General features: G+C 43.9%; 1 protein-coding gene across 3 annotated transcripts in view; it reads left to right on the top strand.

Moving 5' to 3' along the window:
• The first annotated feature begins 229 nt into the window (after positions 1-229).
• Positions 230-23,223, top strand: part of VPS41 (VPS41 subunit of HOPS complex) — a 123,404-nt gene continuing 100,410 nt past the window's right edge. For 2 of the 3 annotated variants that reach the window (XM_053969831.1, XM_053969843.1), the window contains exons 1-2: positions 249-284; positions 2,834-2,872. In XM_053969831.1, the coding sequence (XP_053825806.1) occupies positions 264-284; positions 2,834-2,872 (60 nt within the window). In that variant the 5' untranslated portion in view covers positions 249-263. Of the gene's footprint in view, positions 285-2,833; positions 2,873-23,223 lie in introns of all 3 variants that reach the window. The other variant, XM_053969823.1, reaches the window with a different exon arrangement.

Genomic DNA, 23,223 nt, shown 5'->3' on the forward strand with positions numbered 1-23,223 from the left:
TCGATGGATTTCAGCTTAAGAAAGCGTCTCACAGCTAAGGAGGGTGGAGAGGAAACTTGGCTGGGTGTGCCGTTGGGCCCAGCCTTGCGTGTGCCCTCCGTTTTGTACGGCATCGCCACCACACCTCAGCTGGGCCAAGGAAAGAAAAAAGTGGGGGGGGGGGGGGAGAAGGAAACGCTTGCTTCCCGCCGAAACTACATTTCCCAGAGTGCCCCCGCCTCGCCGGCTTCCTGCCCCTCACATGACAGGCGCCTGGCTGCGCCATGGCGGAAGCCGGGGAGAAGGTAGAGACTCTCACTGCACTGTGGCCGCAGCGCCGAGGAGCGGGGCTTAGAGCGGGACGGCGGAAGCGCAGGACTGGGGCGGGGGCACATGGGGTGGAGGGGCGGAGGGGCAGTGGGACAGTGCCTGTGCCACGGGGCAGAGGTCGGCAGGCAGCCCTGCGGGGTGCGGGGCCGGTGGGGACAGCCTCGCTGCATCGGGGCGGAGGAGGGAACATGGGGGCAGCGGAACCTGGGTCTGGCCGGGAGGGTGGGTTTAGAAGTGCGTCTGACGCCGCTGTGGAGCCAAGAGCTGTCTCTCTACCGAGGGACATAGGAGACACGACCAAGTTCATTTCAACAAGAGAATTTTTTTCTGAGACAAAACTTGAGGATTTTGGTGCTGTTCCCTTAATCGGGTGTTCTCCTAAAGCTCCCCGTCCCTAGGTTGCTCTTTCCCAAGAAAAAAAAAAAAAAAAAAAAAAAAAAAAAAAAAAAAAAAAAGGAAAAGTGCAGTTCCTGGCCCTTCCAGGTATTTTCTAAATGCTTCTTTGCTGAGCCAGTATTTGAACAGACAGCTGAGCTGTTCAATATTTGTCAGTCATGGATGCCTAAAAGTGAGAGAGTCTTAGAATTAGTTCAAGGTAACTGGCCAAAGTTAGAGACTGGCATCTGGTTTCCACCTTCCCTGCTGACAGAGTTTTGTTAGGAGGGCTTGGCTTCATTGCGGGAGATATTTTCCCCCCAGGATTGGTGAGTTTTTAATTGTGGCAGGCTTTGGAAGGATGAAACAAACTCTGACAAGTCTTCTCTAACAATACAATAGATTAAACTAGCCTGTGTTTGGCACTCTTTGGACTATGATAGGGGAGTTACTTTACTCTTTTCAGTTTATTTCCTGAGGGTAGTATGCACACCTCTACTGAAAGGGCTGTGTGTGTGTTGTGCATGTGTTTCTATAAAACTCAAGTTTTGTGTCTTTCACCTTCTGTCAGGTTTATGTTATGGGCTTAAACACCTAGTGGGTTACATTTGATGTTTGTAAAACCAGGGGAAGAGAAAACCCTATACCCATCATACTGAGAAGCCCACTTAAGAATATTTTGAGAAGTTACGTTGGATCTGTTATGCAAGAGATTGTAATAGGGAGAGAGAGAGAGAGACTGGGAGACCGACAGACAAACAGTTGGGCTTGCAAAGTTGAACCTAAACTTCAAAGGATGCCAGGATTTTACTCCATCTTCCCTTGATTCCCATATACTTTTTACTTGCAATTTCCCAATCTGTGACACAAATATAGACTACACTGATAACCCTTCTATGGGATGTGTATTTTAGATATGGGTCTATCTTTAGTGAGTAAAATGGAGGAAATGGATGAAAGTAATTGTGGTAACACCTTGCACGAAGCTTCCAGTAGCGGGTAGAAGTGCTGCTTTGCTTCTCTGCCATCTGCTGTGATGGTCATTATGGGCATCAATGTGAGCCTCCACTAATGAAAAGGAAGCCTTTGCTTTTGGTGTACAGGTCACAATCAGTACATTATAAAACATTCAAAATAAATAAATGTGAGAAACAAAAAATTACAGTGGTTTACTTATTTTATTAAATTTTATTAATTATTTAAATAATAATTATTATTTATTAAATTTTCTCCCTTCTCCATTTTTCTCTAAGCTGTTGGTAAGGGTGTATTTTTTTTTTTTTTTTGGTCTTGTCTGGTGGAATTCTGTACCTATTAATCTTACTCTTCAAAGACTCCCTTCATAAGATTTGAAATGCTGCTTTCTCTCCTGCTTGTTCTTTGTTTATATCATATTTTATTGCTAAAATGCTTACATTCACTGCCGGTGTATTAGTTGTAATCCTTTATTGCTATTGATAAAGATAAATGCGTTAAGTAAATCTTAATTTTGCTGACTTCTTTGAGGAGGCATTGCATCAGCAGATTTTCTCAGTGGGCAGATGAGAGATGGGCAGGAGTTGACTTAAATTTTTTCTGGGGTAGAAAGAATCATCTTGCCAGAGAGATGTTTTAAAGGTACAGTTGTTTCAAAGGTAGGAGAAAGCCATGTCTTGAATTAACATCAGATGGGAAGGAGAAAGTCATTGAATGCTGGACTTCTATGGAAAATGGTTTGAAATTTTTTAAGTTTAAAATAAGCCTATTAACAGCTGAATAGTTGAATAGCAAAGCTGGCTTGCGGATAACTTGAGAATGCTGTTCTACCATGAGGTCAAGGTATGGACAGTTTCTTTGCAAAATTTGCTACTGCTTCTGGAAAAGGGGAAGACAATCACAGGGATAGATTCTCTGATGTCCCAATCACTCTCCCTTTTAGCGTAACTGACAACAGAGTCCCTGGTGCTCCTGAGTATCACTGTGACACTCAAATGCAAGTGCAAGCACAAATCGAGTATGAAGGATAAGGATGGAAACGCTGAACTTCGAGTTGGTTCTTCTTTGTCTTTCATTTCTTAGTAAGGGTTTAAAAGTACTTCTTAAAGGGAAATACTGCTCAGTTATGTGTATACTTAGCTATTTACCCCTTTGTTTTTTGTGTCCTTTTCAGGAAACCAGGTCTTATGAGGAATCAACAGATGAATCTGAGGTAACCCTTCTTAAAATGTTTCACACTTGAATTTGTATCAGTGCAGTCAGTGCTAATTTTTTGTCAATATGGAGTGAAAAGTACTATTTCACTGGTTGTTTTTAGAAGTTTCGCCACTATCATGTACCAAGCATTGTTAATCTGGGTTTAAATTATTAAAAAGAAGCTGTGAATTGCTATTAGAAGCTTCTTTATATTAAAAAAAAACAACAATTGCCCCGTTATTGTAAAATGAATTATGTTAAGAGATAAATTGAAGTGCATTTGCTTCTGTTTTGATAAAATGGAAATTTGTAAGCATAATTATATATTCAGTAATACTACATTCAGGTAATTACTTTGTTGTTTTATAGCTTCACAGTCTCAACATTATCATGTCCTGTAGGCTCTCTGTTCTTAAGATGATGTTTTGTCAAAAATTGTCTCATTTTCTGTAGAGGTCTGCCTACACTGCTGTAGGTGATGGGAAAAGAGGGCTGGGGGTGAAGAGAGGAAGAAAGCTAGAGAGAGTTCAAGAGTTTGTCCCTGAACAGTAATGTTATAAATAAAGCTCTTAGGAATATTTTGTTTTTTACCGAGGGACAAATCTCCATGCTTGGGATCTGGGCTTAAGCACTAAGCAGACAGAAATCCTCATTTCTATGACAGTGGATAGTGCAGAGACTGTAGTGGTGGATTCTGAAAAAAATCTTTTTGCAGTGGAAGGTGGCTTTGTTTCTTGTGAGATGTATTTTTTTCTTTCTGCCATTGAGTGGTTGTCTTCAGTGGCACTGAATGGCAATACTGGTGAGAAGCAGGGGTTTTTGGCCCTTTAACATTGCTCTGTGGAACAGCTGCCCGGGCCAGACATTTTGTCCAGTGTGAAATGCTTTCATTCTGAATAGTGCTTTGTGATGCGGAGATAAACAATCACTGGGCAATGACTCAGTACTTAGTAGAATAGTAATCCTCTCAAGGCTTGACATTCACAGGATAGTGAACACAGATACTTACCTGCTGAGGTGATTTTTTTTCTTAAAGCCTATTGCAATGAAAAAATAGCACTTTTACTGGCCTTTCAAGATTTTGGCAGAATTAATCATAAATGGGTTGCCAGGTTGGTGGGGGTTTACTATTTTTTCCTTTAAGAAAAACAGGCATCGTGCATCTTTCACAAAATTCAAAGTCCTAAAATTTCAACTAGACCTATGTTAAAGTTGACATCTATTCTTAATGTTAATTTCACATGCAGAGAGAAGTGAAAAGGAAGTTTATGTGTTGAGAATGTAGATACTGGATCTAAAGAACAATTGTCATTCTAATGTCTGTGAAAATGCTTTGCATTAGCCGTCTTTGAGTATTAAGTCCAGCCTTTAGTATCTTGATCATCAGTATGAGAAATGACTCCTCACTTTTAAAAATTTCAAAGGTTAATTAAAACCTTAACAAATACAGCTAATGAGTGAATACGGAAAAAGGACAGTGCGCTGGGAGTAGGTAACCCGGCAGCCACAAGCTGGTCTACAAAATGCCTGCTTTGTGTGTTACACCCCTGGGGTTGCGTTATGCAACCCTGCCCCCTCTTAAAGTCTGTCAGTTAACTCTTCTTTGCCATTTATTGGTGGAGATCACTTTCTTGCAACTTGATTGGAGGTCAGATGTTGTCATGCCACACCTCCCAGTAACAAGCCTTACCTCCTCCCAAATGCCCTGTGCAAGGGGCCACAGGTACACGCCCTCTTTCTACATGTCCCAACTACCAAGGCTGTCCTTTGGCAAGAGTATGGGGAGAGAAAGGGGACTATGGGGAGAACAGAGGACGTCTAAACAACAAATCACAATAACATAACTATACATCAATAAAACTTCTCTTAACACACACATAATAGTCATCCCTTAATTGCAAGAGCCAAGTATCACGTTACCCATCTATAATAATCAGAAAATAGTTAATGGAATTAAACTGATTAGACTATTTCTAAAGATTGTTCAGGTAAAACCAAAATGGTAAAAGTGTAAATGTTCTCAGTGCTTGCTTATATAATTTGAAGTATGGTCAGAGCTAAGATCAAACTCATGGCTTCACTCCTAGCTCTTGTGATCATAAAATTGTCATTATTTCTTTTGAATGGCCTAGAGTTTGAATAATCAGGGATGTATTTTATGGTGGTGGTTCTAGAATCAGAGACTCTGATTTTTGCAGCCTGTGTTTAGTTTTAGCCATTAAAAATATATTTATGGCATGGACTTCATAGACATCTTACCATAGTACTAAAAAATTTTACATATACAATTACTCTTGCAATTAATTTAATTTAAATTCTTCATATAAAATTGAATATTGTTACTAATTATTCTAGAGGGCACATGACATGTATCCAACTTAGATTATAGATGTGTTTTCTGTTATGGAGGAATGCAATATTAAAATTTCTGATTTTGAGTAAATTATGCCCCTGTCTGAATTGGATGTGTAAACAAACTATGGAATTTTTTTCTGATGTTTTTACCCTTCGGTGCCATTATTTTAGCAAAGAATCAAATATACATTAATTCAGTTTCAGCAACTGTCTTACTATCATTCTTTAGCATCTTCTAGCAAATAAAATTCTAGTGCTGTTTTGCTACCTACTTGGTTTGTTTTGAAGGACAGACTCTTTAACAATTGCCAGGATGCTTCTTTGCACAGACTTGGTGGTAGAGCTTAATAGTAGGCCTCAAATGTGGGAGTCTGCAAAAATTGACTCTCTTGAATGTATGTTATCTGAAAGCTCATCAATATAATTTGGTTGCAGCAATGGCTCCACAGGAAATTGAGTCCCTAAGGCTGCCCTGGTGTAAAATGCTTCTCAGCTATTTAAGTCAGAATGTGTAAAATACAAAGGTATCAATTAACAGAGATTGTGCATTTGTTCAGATGTTAAGTAGACCTTTCTTTCAATATAAAGATAGCTGTAGTTACTAGTAAAATTCGTAGAACTTGTAGCACTTGTAGAAATGTTACTCCATTTTTTCCTGGTAACTACAGTACAGTTGGCACTTTCCTATCATGTTCTTATATCTGATTTGGGGTATTACATGGTTTTTCTTTTCCTGTAGTCAGACTGCAATATATTATGCCATGCTACAATGAGGAAGCTGTATATCTAATAGTCCTTTAATTCTTAGGGGAAAACCTCCTTATTTTGTGAAGTAATTTTACTCAGTCTTGAGACAAAAGTATTTTCTTTTTGTATGTTTGGCTTTAGACATTTGGTTTTGTTTTTTTTTGATAGGTTTTTGGGGTTTTAACATTTTTTTTCTGAATTATATTTGCATTACTTATCCCAACCTTGTCTAATCATCAAATATGCAGCCAGATTTGAGGGTGGATCTGAGGAGGTTTGTTTGGCTGAAAAGTCCTAATTTCAATGTGGTTTCATTGGCTTACTTAATTTTATTTTATAGCACCTGAAGTTAAATGTTTGGACTGTCACATTTGATGAGATCTAAAAAGTAGATAGCAAAGTAATCAGACTATTGGCTATTTGGAGACTGTAGAGGAAAAATAAAAAAAAACTCCAGAAATTATGTACAGCCTGAATCTAAATTTATTTTCAAATTATTTTTCTTCCTTGCAATGCGTAAAATTGCTGTAAAATCTTACTTTTCTCAGTTGAGCTGTTTTCTGTCAGACAGATAGTTATGTTTTGCCAGCTAATTAGCAAAGAATAAAAGGCTTAAAATTTTCTCCTCCAGTCTAATTTTCTACAGGGGTTATGAGCAGATTGTGCTCATCCAGCATGTGACTTTTTTACAGGAAGCACCCTTTCAAGAACAAATGTCCCTGGAATTATAAATGAGTGCTATGTCCCAAGAAAAGATCCTTGATTATGTAAGCCATGTCACTGTGGTTTTGTTTCTTTTTTTGGTGCTGCACTACAGCAGAAATTTTTTATTTTGCAATTGTTTGCTTGTTAAATTACAAAAAAAAAAAAAAGCTATCTGGGTGCAGATGTTCATGTTCTGCAAAGAGGTATTAGAATAGTATTTTTTTAAAAAGGTACACTGATACACAGGTATCTGTATTACTGCTTTTTTATTAGATACATGAATGTGTTAGTCATCAGTATTGCATATATTTTCATTCTAGCACTTCTATTTTTATATGTATCCTTCTTAACATATTTTGCTGTTTTGATCACTGTTACCCTGTGAAAGGGACATGTTTGTTCATGTAGTTTCTTGATTAGTTATTTAAACGCTATATTAATAGATTCTGTGAGAGTTTGTAGAGAGAAAAGTATTGTAGAAATTCCTGGTTAATCTAGTGCTCAAACTATTTCTGATGGTTTAGAAATATCCCTCCCTCTCTGATACACTTTAACCACTGAAACTAGTAGTGGTTTTGTTCTTTAGGGTTTTGAAAACTGATCAGAGCAGGAACACAGCTAGGAAAAAATGTAAGCCTTAAAAAGAGGCAACTAAAAAGCCTTTATATTTTCTTTCTCTTTTCAGTGCACTCCAGTTTTTAGTCTTGTAGGTTGGGTCTGGATTAGGTCAAAGCAATTAAATCATTTCAAGTAAATATAGCATCTGGGGAAAAAGACTCCTTGTCATATTGTGTTTCCATCAAAATGTTCTCTTAACATGGGGTGTGGAGCACTGGGCTGGAAGAAGTAAGCTGTTCTGTGGATAGTAGCATTTGAAGGGGCATCACCATGGCAAGAAAAATGGATGGTTGAAAAGTAGATGTAGCTGCTGTACCTTAGTCTGAGTTGCCTTTTTTTTGTCTACTGTTTGACCTTTTCCAAAGTAATTATTATAATCACACACTTTTCCTTATTACTGAATAGTTGTATCCTAGATTATTTTTTTGAATGTAAAATGGGAGAAAAATGAACAAAAAATATATTCTGTTTCAGATATCTGGGATGTCTGAAGAGAGATTGCTTCCCTCTGTATGGCTTTAAATTAAATTGGCTTTTTCGGGAGCATGGAAGGAAAAGTACCATAAATTCCAAGTACTAAGTTCTCCTTATTGATGAGGAAATGTATAATGCAAATAATTTATCAATTTGAGTCAGTAGGATGAGCATAGTAAATTATTTATTGAAGTCTAAATGGAATATTTTCCTACATTAATTTGAAAAACAAGTTTGCAGTGACTAGTAACTAAGATTATAATAAACATTATTAGAGGATTGACTTGCAGGAAAAAATGGATTATTGCAGTATTCTTTTAAGATGTTCTGGTTTTGAGTGAAAATTAAATACTTCATTTAATGAGCTATTAATATTAACCAGAAGTGCCTGTTCTGTCTGTGTGTTGTGGAATACGTAAAAAGTAAAAATGCTGCTGTGTTTCCTACATAAATTAAATGCAATTGGAAAGCTACTGTGTTAGCAGAGTATGCAGACATGGCTTTCCCAAAACATTAAATGTATTTCTTTCTATGGAGTAACACTCCTGGCTGCAAAAAGAAAGTAATGGTGAAATTCAGCTCTTCTCCAGTGGTGGGTAGGTGAGCTTCAAAAACTGCTATTCCCAAAACTGCGCTGTAAGCTTTTTCATACGCAGTAGATCACAAGGTGGCAACTGGGTTGGTTGAGTAGTGTTCACAGGGGAAACAAATGTTTGCCCAAGTTCCTTGCTCAGCAAAAGGACAAAAAAAGTAGAAATGCGTGACTTCACTGATATTTGAACTGAGTTTGGATTTTTCTGTGCTGGAATTGGATTTGGACATGGAAGATAAAGCAGCCTGTCCTGTGCTGCCTCTGTATAGTGTACTTGGTGTGGATGGACTTGTCCTATGTTTTTGAACACTGAAGTGGATATGGAAGTTTCAGGTGTTCTTTATCATGCACAAAACTATTAGCAAAATAAATTGAGGTAGTTGAAATGAAACCAAATTATATTATATGGACTTTCTACTACTATTTTTTTTTAACACGCCATTTATGAGGATTGGTCATGTGCAAGTATGTAATTTCTGTGTTACTTATGCTTAGAAACTTGTCTGGTGCCCAGCTCCTTCAAACCTGTAGGAGTAAATCTTCGATTGGTGTTGTGCAAATATAGTCTAATATTCTGTATGTCACAACAATTTTGCAAAGAAATACAATGCACTCTGTTTTGCCTTTCATCTGTGCATCATTTCATACTGTAAATGCAGCCCTTTTGAGACATATTCACAGGCAGCCATATCAGCTTAATTCCATGCTCCTGGTGTATATCTGCATTTTCCCAGGGTATTAAATAAATCCCTGTGGAAAATGCACAGGGAGAACAGAAAGCTGCTGTGTGAAATTTTACCATCCTAATCCATATTTACCAATTTTACCGCTAGGTATTGGAAAAGCATTGGTGATGTGCCTTATGAACAGTTGTAAAGGAATGAGATCAGAGGTTATTTATGTTTTTCACAGAACTAACATTACTGTATTTTCACCATAGAATTAGGGGAAAATATTTTTAGCAGCATAAGTCACAAACATGCTGTCAGAGTTTAAAAATTTCAGTCTTTGTGCCTTTTTGTTTTCTTGTGTACCAATAGTTGCAGAACTGAAATGAATTCTTGTACAAGTTGAAAACTTTAATAGGTTTCTAGCTTTTATTCACTATTGCTCTACCTGCTTTTGAACCAGTGACTTGAAGATTAAATGCTCTTTGCTATTCCTATTCTTAAACCAGTTTTTTTTTTTTCTGCTTTGTTAAAATTTTCCTGTAGGAACAGCTTTTTTATATGAAAGTAATGGAGGAAAAGAGGTTTATGTTCTCTCAGTGAATTTCCAGAGGGTCTGGTAAAGTGCTCAGGATTTAAATTCAGCACAGTAAATAAAACAACAACTTGCAATAAAACTGTATTCCAGTCTTGGTACTATCAAGCAGCCTGGTTAAAGGCCTTAGTCCTAAGTTTTTCTTGGCATTCCGTTAATGTTAGAGATTTCATTGCATTGAGAGAAATTGAGGTAGGATCCTAATTCTGAAAATAGCATAGGTAGTTGCTTTCACTGATAAAGCAGAAGTCTGGAAACCATATCTTAGGGATGGAAAAACAGTAATGATGAAGCTGCACTTCGTAATAGTTACACAGCCTATTATGATAATTGTCCTTGTTTGCTCTGTGGCACTTGATTCTTCAGCAGAAGTGGATATATCATCCAAAATAGTGGGGGATGGAGTGCTTTCTTCTGCTTGGTTCTGGATTTTTTTTCTTTTGAAGGAAGGCAAGGTAAGATCTAGAAATGGCCAATCAGGGAAGCTGTATTTGCATCACTTTAGAACACAGAACATTTGTTTTTTCTTTTTAAAAAACAAATATGGGAACATCTACTTGAGGAGCTTTAGTAAATGAGTTTGAGGTGTGGGATAGGTTGACACTGGCCAAACGCCAGTGCACCTATGAAAATCATTTATTCATTTTCTTCAGCTATAATTATGCAGAGGAGGGAAAAAGAAAACTCATGTGGTCAGAGAAAGATTAGGAGCAAACTTTAAGGGCAAAACAGGCTCAAAACTCTGAAAGGTATAAGGGAAAAAAAATCATTAACAGAGTTAAAAGAGGATAATGAGAACTAAAATAAACTTTTAGAACACCTTTACCCCCATGCACTTCATTAATTATGGGGAAACAGTTTATTGTATTATGCAGAAGAATGTTGGCTCCAACGCTTGGAGCACCTCCACCTCTCCCTCCCTCTTTTTCACCTACCTTAGCATTGTCATACTGTTCTCATGTGTCTTCACTTTTTCCTTTTCTCTGACTCAGGAGAGAATTGGTGTTTGTAGGTGTGGTTAGTTTTAGCGCTGGTTAAATACCAGTGCACTCACTAGAATATATTTATTTCTTGTTCTGAGATAGGATTAGGAGGAACGCAAAGTAGGCTCAAAACTTGAAAAAGGTATAAAGAAAACTTTATTAACAGTAATGAAAAGAAAGAATAATAAGAATTGGAATAAAACCTTTTAGAACACTTTTCCTCCCCCCTACAACCTTTTCTTTCTCTCTAACAAAGTACAGAAACAATTTAGTCAGTTTATCACTTCTAGAATAGTCTTTCTTCAGTTCACTTAGGGAGAGAAGTCCCTCTTGTTAATTTATGGAGACTTTTCTACAAGAAAACAGTTCTCTCATGGCTTTTAACTTCCACAAATAGCAGCCACCCGGAAATCTGCAATTTTGAAGTCCCTCCCATATATCGCAGCTTTCCCCACAGCTGCGTTTATGGGCCATGTCAATTTATGAGGTACTGTTTTAAGGATGAGCTGTTCAAGAGCAAAGGTTCTCTTTATCTATCTTTGAGATCATCTTCATCTCTGAGAACAGAGGTCTTCTTTCCCTGGGGCAGAGAGTTTTCATCACTTTTTTCCTTTCTCTCAGTTCAAACTTCTCGTGGGATCACAGCTACTTCAGCATTTGCTTACTTTGGCATAGAGGCCTTTGCTCATATCTATAATTTGAGCACTTAATCTCCTCGTACTTTCAATGAGTTACAGGGAAAAAGAGTCTGATGTATCAATTACATTCTTCTCCATAGCTTTACAAGAGGATTTCAGTCTCAAAATCAAGGCATTTTTTCATCCCTCCCATCTGGGACTTGACTCTTTCTTCACTGACCTTGATGTCTTCATGTTGTTCTTCTATATGCTCTCACTCTGTCTTTTTTTCTCACTTGAGCGAGGATTGGAGGTCTGCAAGTCTTACCTGTGCACTGAAAGCGCTAGTATCTTGCCTGGGGCCTGCAGATGGTCACGTGACCCCGGCCAGGCTTGGTACCTTGTGGCTGGAGCTGCGGCTGGATTAGACTGGGGGGAGTGCTAGGATCTCAGCAGCCAGGCCAGGGCTTGGCTGCAGCACGCCAGGGGCCGATGGCCTCCCCTCCCCCTGCCCAGCGGCTGATGGGGCCTGGCCCCATGGCAGAGCTCATCCAGCCCAGCCCAGCTGAGATGGGGGCCAGGCCCGCCTTGTTACCTGCTCAGGGCCGGAAGCAAAAGAGAGCTTCTTAGGATTTTTTCATCTTTAACATGTGTATTCACAGAGGCGTGTCTAGCTTTCTCAGTTGTTTAACAGATTGTCAGTTCTTAAAACTAATTACTGATTGTTTTTTTGTCAGACACGGAGGAAACTGCTAGCAGCTTCTCTTAGAAAGTCACTTCTGTGAATGCCTCCAATGCACAGCACAGTAGGTTAATTTGTTCTCAAGTTCTATCAGTTGAAACAGTTTTTGTAGAGCTCTGCAACACTAAAAGGTGAATCTTGTGCAGGCTCTGCAGTCAGGGAATTGCTCACCGTGCCTCTCTCTCAGTCGGTCATGTGGTCTCCGCTGGCACTGTGCAAGCTGTGCCGACTGGCGGCTCTACTCCGTGCTTTTTCTTCATTCAGGAAACCAGAAAAAAAAAAAAGAACCGCTGCTGCTGCTGCTTTTGTCTTTCTGTCTGCAGCATGGCTGGTTAAAAGTGTTCAAGTAAATAAAATCCATTACGAGCCATGCTGAGAGAGCTGCAGCCACTCCGGGATCCAGGTGTGAAAGGAAAGGGGCCCCAGCTGGCCCCCTACTCCTGTACAGACAAGTGAGTAAGAGAACTTCCCGCTTTTTTTTTTTTTTCATTCTTGAACGTGTTACCATAAAGGCGTTTCCAGCTTTTCTAATTGGCTTAGCAGTGTGCCAGTTTTCCAAGCTAGCCAGTGATTGGTTTTGCCAGGCACAGAGGAAGCCTCTAGCAGTTCCTCACAGAGAATCATTTCCGCGGCTGATTTTTCTCCCTCTTCACCAAAAATCAATTATTGCAAAGCCAGCACAAGGTGCTATCTCTTTAAGGACCAAATTAGATTCTAAATTATACTTTGTGTTTCTTGACTGTACAGAGTACCAATCTTCTAGGTGAAATGAACAGGGCTAATGCCTTTATTAATGTTCAGCTCTTTATTAAAAAGGTCAGCTGGGCAGGGGGCTCGACGCAGAGCTCGCCCCCGCGGTCGTAGCTTTCCCAGGCAGCAGAAAGGAAGGCGGAGTGCAGAGTCGGTCACTGGAGTCCCGAGCAGCAGCTGTCCTTTCTCCTTTCTTTGTGGCACAGCGGTGGCCCGAAGATGAGGAGGCGTGGCGTGCAGAGTCTGTTGCTGAAGTCCAGAACAACAGCTGTCCCCGCTCCTTCCGTGGTGGCAACACCAGGGCTCTCTGTCTCTGTATTCCTGCTTCTCAGAGCCTAATATAGTCTGTTCTTTCTTAGGTGATGGCGACAGTTAAAAGTCAATCAGGGGATGTGTTTCCCTCTTCCTCAGCTAGGGCATTTGCCCAGACTCCTCTACTGTGTTCAGTTTTTGATTTATATTCTTTTTTCCTCCTAATCCTAAGGGATTAGGATCCTAAGGATCCTCCATGATCCTAAAGGGTTTTTATTTGCATGTTAGTCCCAGAGTGGCAGCGTGGAGGGGTGGGAAGCCGGTTATCTCCAGGTAGTTTAGAGAAAACAAACAGAGCAATTAGCTAATTAGCATTTCAATATTGGTACTTAGCTAGAATTAGTAGTTTTTTTTAGTGTTGCCATGGGAACTAGGAAAGCCCTGCCCATGTCTCTGGGGAACACCTGGAAACTGTTCGTAACAAATCCCTCCTCTATTTCTTTGATCGGGCTTAAGCCCGCATCAACTTACAGTCTTTGGCTTTTGAAGGCTAACTTCTTTTGGCATTTGTATGCTTTTACTCAGGTCTGATGGTAATTCTAGTGTTCTTTAGAAACCAAGTAAGACTTAGTAATAATTTTTTTTTTTTTCTAGGTAACTCCTTTGGCTAAAGGACACTTAGTCTTATTAAACAATTACCAAGTACTTAAATCTTTTCTATGGTACTTTAACTCAGAAACAGTTATTAACACCTTACTGTATATCAGTCTCTAGCAAGTCTTCCTTAAAATTAATTTTAAGTCCTCTGGTTTCTTAATTACTGTCCATGCACAAGAGGAGGTGGGTGACACTGTTGGGTCTGGTCTGGCATCCGGGGGTGGCACTGGTCCTTTGACTCTGGTGACGTGGGTCCAGCCTTTTTCTTGAGTCCGCACCGCAGTGTGTGTGGTGAGTAGTACCTGGAAAGGTCCTTCGAATTTGGGGGTTAATGGAGTAGTAGTGTTCCAGGACTTTATCAAGACCCAATCCCCAGGACTGATGTTGTGTGCATTGGTGTCTAGAGGGGAGGTTTGGGGGAGATACCCCTTCTTCCTGAGGCCTTCTAGGGATTTTCCTATGACCTCTAAATATTTCTGAGTTGCTGCCTCCCCTTCCAGATAATCTGCTGTACTGAAAGGGGTGATTAAAAAAGGGAGTCCAAACATCATTTCATACGGAGAGACCCCTATGTCGGACCGAGGTCTGCTTCTGATGCGCAAGAGAGCGAGAGGTAAACACCTGAGCCAATTCATTTTCGTTTCTTCAATTAATTTAGTTAACACATTTTTAAGAGTTCTATTCATCCTTTCTACTCTTCTAGAGCTTTGAGGATGCCATGGGGTGTGCAATCTCCACCTTATCCCCAGGGCTTTTGTTACTTGATGTAAAGTTTGAGCAACAAAATGTGGACCTCGGTCCGAGCCAATGTTATTGACCAGCCCCTATCGTGATATGATGTTTTCTAGGATTATTCTTGCAACTTCCTGCGCGGTTTCTTTTCTGGTTGGGAAAGCCTCCACCCAGTGAGTGAGATGATCTACGATCACTAGTAAATGTTTGTACCCCTGCACAGAGGGCATTTCAGTGAAATCTACTTGTATGTTTTGAAAAGGTCTCAAAGCAAGTTTTCCTCCCCCACACGCAGTTTTTCTCATTACCTTTTGGTCAGTTTTCAGGCAAATCACACACCCTCTTGTGACTGCTTCCGCCAGATCATATACTCCAAGACATAAATTTTCCTGTAAAAAGTGGTCGCACAAACCTTGGATTCCCCAGTGGGTCAATTCGTGTAACTCTACTAGCACTCTTCGAGCTAGGGCTTTATTTAGGAACCTACGCCCATCAGGAGTTAACCATTCTCCTTGTTTCCCTTGATGTAAATCTAGTTCTTTTATTGTTTTTAATTCTTTTTCACTGAACCTCGGCTCTTCTTTTTTTCTTTCTCTACTTGGTCCTGCTTCTATTTTAAAAGCTTTTACTGGGTTTCTTGGGTCTAAGGCTGCTTCTTTAGTGATCTGATCTGCTAATCGGTTTCCCTTTTCTTCACGGGTGTGTCCTTTCTGATGTCCCTTTATATGCACCACAGCTATCTCTGCGGGCTTTTGTAAGGATTCTAATACTAGTTTTATCAGTTTCTCATGTACTAGGTTCTTCCCTTTGGAGTTTAAGTAGCCACACTCCTCCCAAATTTTTCCGAAGGTATGGATGATCCCAAACGCATATTGCGAGTCTGTGTAAATAGTTCCTTGATCTCCCTTTAACAGGTCTAATCCTCTTTTCAAAGCATAGACTTCACAACACTGGGCTGACCAGTTCGAAGGCAGTTTCCCTTTTTCCATGACTTTCATGTCTTCCCCATCTATGACAACATATCCTGAGGCTCTTTTCCCTCCTACTACTCTTGAGGACCCATCTATAAAAAGGGATCTCCCGTATGGCAAGGGTACATCTTCTAAATCCTCTCTCACTTTGGTCTGTAGATTTATGAGTTCAACACAATCATGTTCTAGATCTGCCAGGGATTCTCTGGTAAGAAATTGTGCAGGGTTTAGACATTTGGAGGTGACTAACTCTAAGTCACCTGTGTTCATTAAGATGATCTCATACCTCAATATTCTAGAGTCAGTCAACCACTGCTGAGCTTTTTGGCTTAGCACTGTTTTGAGATCGTGGGGGGTGTGGACTTTAATTTTCCCTTGCAGAGTCAATTTTTGGGCTTCTTCTATCAGGATAGCTGCAGCTGCAATTACTTGTAGGCAAGTTGGCCATCCTCTGGCTACTGGGTCTAGTTTTGAGAGGTAGGCTATTGTTTTTTTTTGTCTTCCCCATTCCTGGGTTAATACCCCATATGCAATTCCCCCTTCTGTACTCACAAACAGGTTAAACTCTTTCTTAAGGTCAGGCAGGCTTAGAACAGGTGCCGAGGACAGTTTATCTTTCAAGCCTCGTAGCTGTTCCTCATCCTCTTCTGTCCACTTTACAGGCTCAGAGTGTACTAATTTATCATAAAGGAACTTCACGCTTTTGGTGTATTGATCTAACCACAGTTTACAATAACCAAACAGGCCTAGTAGCTGCCTTACATCTCTCTTAGTCTTGGGAGCTGGGATAGACAGGATACCTGAGATTCTCTCAGGACTTAGTTTCTTATACCCTCCTCCAATTATGTGACCTAAGTAAGTCACTTCAGATTCTACAAATTGTAGTTTTTCTTGGGATACTTTTAGGCCGTTTTCTCCCAGGAAATTTAGGAGTCGAACACTGGTGGTTTTGACCCGGTCTCGCTCATTTCCAGATACTAATAAGTCATCTACATACTGTAAGATCTGAATGTTTTCTTCAGGGGTGAACTGCCCTAGTAGTTCCTCTAGTGCTTGCCCAAAGAGGTTTGGGGATTCTGTAAACCCCTGTGGGAGGCGTGTCCATCTTAGCTGTTGCTTTCTCCTTCTGTCACTCAAATGCAAACCAGTCACGACATTCCTCTGCCAGCGGACATGCCCAGAAGGCATCTTTCAAATCTATAACTGTGAACCAGGCATGTTCCCTTGGAATTTGGCTTAAAAGGGTATAGAGGTTGGATACTACAGGGTGTCTGGTAATAGTCCTCTTGTTTACTTCCCTTAAGTCTTGAACTAGTCTGTATTTCCCCTCTGCTTTTCTTACGGCTAGTATAGGAGTGTTATGGGGGGACATGCAGGATTCTAGAATACCTTGCTCTAATAGTCGTTCGATCACTGGGGCTAATCCTCTCCTGCCCTCAGGGGATATTGGGTATTGCTTGACTCGGATAGGGCGTGTATCTTTTTGCATTTCTATTTTTATTGGCGTGATGTTCAAGTATCCACACTTACTTTCTTCTGCCCATACTCTGGGGTCTATTTCCTCTGTGTCTCTCTGGGTCAGCCTTATGACCTGGACTACCATCCTCCCATGTATTGGGATGATCCCTACCCCCAGTTGAACTTGCAAGTCTCTTCCCAAGAGGTTACTTCCTAAATTGGGCAGATAGATAAAGTCTGCCAAACATTGTCTTGAATTCCCCTTGATTTCTATATTCTCAACTATAGATGCTTTAAATGGTCTTCCCTCTGCCCCTAAAACCTCACAGACCTTCTTCCCAATGGTGATTCCTACTGGTAACTTGTTTATACTGGACTTATCTGCCCCTGTGTCAACTAAGAACTCAAATTCTTCATAGTGGGGACCCACCTCAAAGTTTACCAAGGACTCTTCTTGATGGTTCATTGGGTCCCTTAACTTAGAGAGCCCCTGACACCCCTAGTCATCTCCCCTTGAAATCTCTTCTAAGACTTCTTGTTCTCTATGCATTACCTCATCAAACTGAAACTTCTTACAATTCCTTTTAAGGTGTCCTATCTCACCACAGTAATAGCACCTCCTGTTGCTTTGTGAGGCCTCAGGTTTCCTGAACTCATTAAAGTTCTTATTTGCTCCATATGATGGTGTTGGTTGGTCTCTAATTTTTGGTAATGGCCCTGGTCTATTCTCACTTGACTTAGACGGCAGTCTGGTGATCTGTCTGCTCTTATACTTTCTCGAGCAACCGCAACCATAATTCTAGCCTTAGTTTTGGCCTTTTCTTCTTCCCTCCTTAAATAAACTCTCAGGGCTTCTTTGAGCAGCTCATTCATATTCTTTTCTTGCCAGTCCTCCATCTTTTCTAGCTTCCATCTAATATCGGGCCAGGATTTGGTGACAAACTGGACCTTCAAGAGGACTTGGCCCTCTGGGCCATCTGGGTCTATATTTGAATATAACTGGAAATTTCGTTTTAGTCGGTTAAGCCACATTGCTGGCGTCTCATCCTTCTCCTGTGTACTATCAAAGGCCAATTTCGTGTTGCTTCCCCTAGGGACAGACTCTTTGATCCCTCTTATCATGAGTGACCTATAGTCTCTCATGTTTTGCCTTCCTTCTTCCTGGTTGGGATTCCAGTTGGGGTCTACTAAGGGTATCTTTTGGTCCCCTGGGGGCCCCAATCTATTTTCTCTTTCCCATATCTTCACCCCTGCTGTTCGGATTATCCGGACCTCTTCTGGAGAGAACAGAATGCTTAGAATAGAGTTAAGCTCTCCCCAGGTATAAATATTCGGCCCTAGAAATTGGTCTAACTGGTTAGATATTCCAACGGAGTCTTCTACTAAATTTCCTAGCTCTTTCTTAAATCCTCGGACTTCCAAAGCTGTCAGAGGTGCATCTACAAACCCAACTCCTCCAGCTGCTCCACCCATAGGGACTTCCCTAAGGGGAACGAGCCTTTCTACCTGTGGTGCTTTGGATCGGGTGTTACAATATGGCCCTCCTTCTAAGGCCCCAGGTAGCGAGGTAGTAGTTGAGGCAGGCGCACTAGGCAAGGGAGCTCCCGTTGGAGAAGGGGAAAAGGGAATTGGGGAGGTGGTTGGAATAGAGGTGGGAAAACCGGGGAAAGGAATAATAGGAGGGGCCGAAGGATTTACTGGGGAAACTGTTGGAGAGGTAACAGGAGCAGAAGGGGGTAGGTAATCAAGGGGGTCCCATCTTTTTTTTTTTCTAGTCTCTTCTTCTCCATTCTCTTTGTCTTCTTCTCTATTTCTTTGTAACTTGCATATTCTCACAGTCTCATTATTTATAGAATTCTCCAGCCAGCAAGCTGCATAAGATAGTTGTTCTATATCAAGGTTCTCTCAGGTTTTTAGGTGTTGGTTTAGCTGATTACACATCCACTGATCTTGGGTTCCATACCATGGCCATTCTCCCTGTAATTCTAACTCCGGCCATACTTCTATACTGTAATGTATCATCTTACTCTTGTTTAGACTCTTCGTGGCTTCCAGAGAATCCCATTGGTCTAATAATTGCCCTAAGGGGCTGTTAGGGGGAATCCTACTGGCTTTCTCTTTGGAAGAATCTGCTCCTTTACTATAACCTCTTCCCATTTTCAGGCCTCAGAAAGAAAGGGAAAGAAAATGCTTTAAATGGTGTATCTATGTAAAATGGAATATACTAACAGGCAACTAAAGCTCCATTCCCACAACTTAGTATTTTGAATCCCTTGCCTGAATTTAGTCTCTTTTAACTAAACCCCGACTACCTTCTGGACACTTTACATTGTTTCTTGGCTAGGACAATCACTAGTCACATTCACATCTATTGTCCTCTGTTATCTTGCTCTTCGGCCTAAGTTTTGGACTTCTTGTTGGACTTTCTAGGCTTGTACCCCTGCTAAGTCTCGACCCAACTCATACTTCGCACGTTGCCTAACCTTCTTAGTAGTCTTAGGAAGCTTGGTCTCCCTGCCGAGGTAAGGTCGAACGTCCTGCCGAGCCTTACACTCGAACTCCGGCCCAGCCCCCTTACCTGACTCTCCTACTAGGCTTGGGAAGCTTGGTCTCCCTGCTGAGGTAAGGTCGAACGTCCTGCTGAGCCTTACACTCGAACTCCGGCCAAGCCCCCTTGCCTGACTGTACTACTAGGCTTGGGAAGCTTGGTCTCCCTGCCGAGGTAAGGTCGAACGTCCTGCCGAGCCTTACACTCGAACTCCGGCCAAGCCCCCTTGCCTGACCCTACTAGGCTTGGGAAGCTTGGTCTCCCTGCCGAGGTAAGGTCGAACGTCCTGCCGGGCCTTACACTCGAACTCCGGCCAAGCCCCCTTGCCTGACTCTCCTACTAGGCTTGGGAAGCTTGGTCTCCGTGCCGAGGTAAGGTCGAACGTCCTGCCGAGCCTTACACTCGAACTCTGGCCAAGCCCTCTTGCCTGACTGTCCTACTAGGATTGGGAAGCTTGGTCTCCCTGCCGAGGTAAGGTCGAACGTCCTGCCGAGCCTTACACTCGAACTCCGGCCAAGCCGCCTTGCCTGACCCTACTAGGCTTGGGAAGCTTGGTCTTACTGACGAGGTAAGGTCGAACATCCTGCCGAGCCTTACATCCGAACTCCGGCCAAGCCGCCTTGCCTGACCCTACTAGGCTTGGGAAGCTTGGTCTCCCTGCCGAGGTAAGGTCGAACGTCCTGCCGAGCCTTACACTCGAACTCCAGCCAAGCCCTCTTGCCTGACTCTCCTACTAGGCTTGGGAAGCTTGGTCTCCCTGCCGAGGTAAGGTCGAACGTCCTGCCGAGTCTTACACTCGAACTCCGGCCAAGCCCCCTTGCCTGACCCTACTAGGCTTGGGAAGCTTGGTCTCCCTGCCGAGGTAAGGTCGAACGTCCTGCCGAGCCTTACACTCGAACTCCGGCCAAGCCCCCTTGCCTGACTCTCCTACTAGGCTTGGGAAACTTGGTCTCCCTGCCGAGGTAAGGTCGAACGTCCTGCAGAGCCTTACACTCGAACTCCGGCCCAGCCGCCTTGCCAGACCCTACTAGGCTTGGGAAGCTTGGTCTCCCTGCCGAGGTAAGGTCGAACGTCCTGCCGAGCCTTACACTCGAACTCCGGCCAAGCCCCCTTGCCTGACTCTCCTACTAGGCTTGGGAAGCTTGGTCTCCCTGCTGAGGTAAGGTCGAACGTCCTGCCGAGCCTTACACTCGAACTCCGGCCAAGCCCCCTTGCCTGACCCTACTAGGCTTGGGAAGCTTGGTCTCCCTGCCGAGGTAAGGTCGAACGTCCTGCCGAGCCTTACATTCGAACTCCGGGCAAGCCGCCTTGCCTGACCCTACTAGGCTTGGGAAGCTTGGTCTCCCTGCCGTGGTAAGGTCGAACGTCCTGCCGAGCCTTACGCTCGAAATCTGGCCAAGCCCCCTTGCCTGACCCTACTAGGCTTGGGAAGCTTGGTCTCCGTGCCGAGGTAAGGTCGAACGTCCTGCCGAGCCTTACACTCGAACTCCGGCCAAGCCCCCTTGCCTGACCCTACTAGGCTTGGGAAGCTTGGTCTCCCTGCCGAGGTAAGGTCGAACGTCCTGCCGAGCCTTACACTCGAACTCCGGCCAAGCCCCCTTTCCTGACTCTCCTACTAGGCTTGGGAAGCTTGGTCTCCCTGCCGAGGTAAGGTCGAACGTCCTGCCGAGCCTTACACTCGAACTCCGGCCAAGCCCTCTTGCCTGACTCTCCTACTAGGCTTGGGAAGCTTGGTCTCCCTGCCGAGGTAAGGTCGCACGTCGTGCCGAGTCTTACACTCGAACTCCGGCCAAGCCCCCTTGCCTGACCCTACTAGGCTTGGGAAGCTTGGTCTCCCTGCCGAGGTAAGGTCGAACGTCCTGCCGAGCCTTACACTTGAACTCTGGCCAAGCCGCCTTGCCTGACCCTACTAGGCTTGGGAAGCTTGGTCTCCCTGCTGAGGTAAGGTCGAACGTCCTGCCGAGCCTTACACTCGAACTTAGGCCAAGCCCCCTTTCCTGACTCTCCTACTAGGCTTGGGAAGCTTGGCCTCCCTGCCGAGGTAAGGTCGAACGTCGTGCCGAGCCTTACACTCGAACTCTGGCCAAGCCCCCTTGCCTGACTGTCCTACTAGGCTTGGGAAGCTTGGTCTCCCTGCCGAGGTAAGGTCGAACGTCCTGCCGAGCCTTACGCTCGAAATCTGGCCAAGCCCCCTTTCCTGACTCTCCTACTAGGCTTGGGAAGCTTGGTCTCCGTGCCGAGGTAAGGTCGAACGTCCTGCCGAGCCTTACGCTCGAACTCCGGCCCAGCCCCCTTGCCTGACGCTACTAGGCTTGGGAAGCTTGGTCTCCCTGCCGAGGTAAGGTCAAACGTCCTGCCAAGCCTTACATTTGAAGTCCGGCCAAGCCCCCTTGCTTGACCCTACTGGGCTTGGGAAGCTTTGTCTCCGTGCCGAGGTAAGGTCGAACGTCCTACCGAGCCTTACACTCAAACTCCGGCCAAGCCCCCTTTCCTGACTCTCCTACTAGGCTTGGGAAGCTTGGTCTCCCTGCCGAGGTAAGGTCGAACGTCCTGCCGAGCCTTACACTCGAACTCCGGCCAAGCCCTCTTGCCTGACTCTCCTACTAGGCTTGGGAAGCTTGGTCTCCCTGCCAAGGTAAGGTCGAACGTCCTGCCGAGCCTTACACTCGAACTCCGGCCAAGCCCCCTTGCCTGACTCTCCTACTAGGCTTGGGAAGCTTGGTCTCCCTGCCGAGGTAAGGTCGAACGTCCTGCCGAGCCTTACACTCGAACTCCGGCCAAGCCCCCTTGCCTGACTCTCCTACTGGGCTTGGGAAACTTGGTCTCCCTGCCGAGGTAAGGTCGAACATCGTGCCGAGTCTTACACTCGAACTCCGGCCAAGCCCTTTTGCCTGACCCTACTAGGCTTGGGAAGCTTGGTCTCCCTGCCGAGGTAAGGTCGAACGTCCTGCCGAGCCTTACACTCGAACTCCGGCCAAGCCCCCTTGCCTGACCCTACTAGGCTTGGGAAGCTTGGTCTCCCTGCTGAGGTAATGTTGAACGTCCTGCCGAGCCTTACACTCGAACTCCGGCCAAGCCCCCTTTCCTGACTCTCCTACTAGGCTTGGGAAGCTTGGTCTCCCTGCCGAGGTAAGGTTGAACGTCCTGCCGAGCCTTACACTCGAACTCTGGCCAAGCCCCCTTGCCTGACCCTACTAGGCTTGGGAAGCTTGGTCTCCCTGCCGAGCTAAGGTCGAACGTCCTGCCGAGCCCTACGCTCGAACTCCGGCCAAGCCCCCTTTCCTGACTCTCCTACTAGGCTTGGGAAGCTTGGTCTCCCTGCCGAGGTAAGGTCGAACGTCCTGCCGAGCCTTGCGCTCGAACTCCGACCAAGCCCCCTTGCCTGACCCTACTAGGCTTGGGAAGCTTGGTCTCCCTGCCGAGGTAAGGTCGAACGTCCTGCCGAGCCTTACACTAGAGCTCCGGCCAAGCCCCCTTTCCTGACCCTACTAGGCTTGGGAAGCTTGGTCTCCGTGCCGAGGTAAGGTCGAACGTCCTGCCGAGCCTTACACTCGAACCCTGGCTAAGCCGCCTTGCCTGACCCTACTAGGCTTGGGAAGCTTGGTCTCCCTGCTAAGGTAAGGTTGAACGTCCTGCCGAGCCTTACACTCGAACTCCGGCCAAGCCCCCTTGCCTGACTCTCCTACTAGGCTTGGGAAGCTTGGTCTCCCTGCCAAGGTAAGGTCGAACGTCCTGCCGAGCCTTACGCTCGAACTCCGGGCAAGCCGCCTTGCCTGACCCTACTAGGCTTGGGAAGCTTGGTCTCCCTGCCGAGGTAAGGTCGAACGTCCTGCCGAGCCTTACACTCGAACTCCGACCAAGCCCCCTTGCCTGACCCTACTAGGCTTGGGAAGCTTGGTCTCC

The sequence above is a fragment of the Vidua macroura genome, chromosome 1 (assembly GCF_024509145.1).
Source record: "Vidua macroura isolate BioBank_ID:100142 chromosome 1, ASM2450914v1, whole genome shotgun sequence".
Taxonomy (NCBI): Eukaryota; Metazoa; Chordata; class Aves; order Passeriformes; family Viduidae; genus Vidua; species Vidua macroura.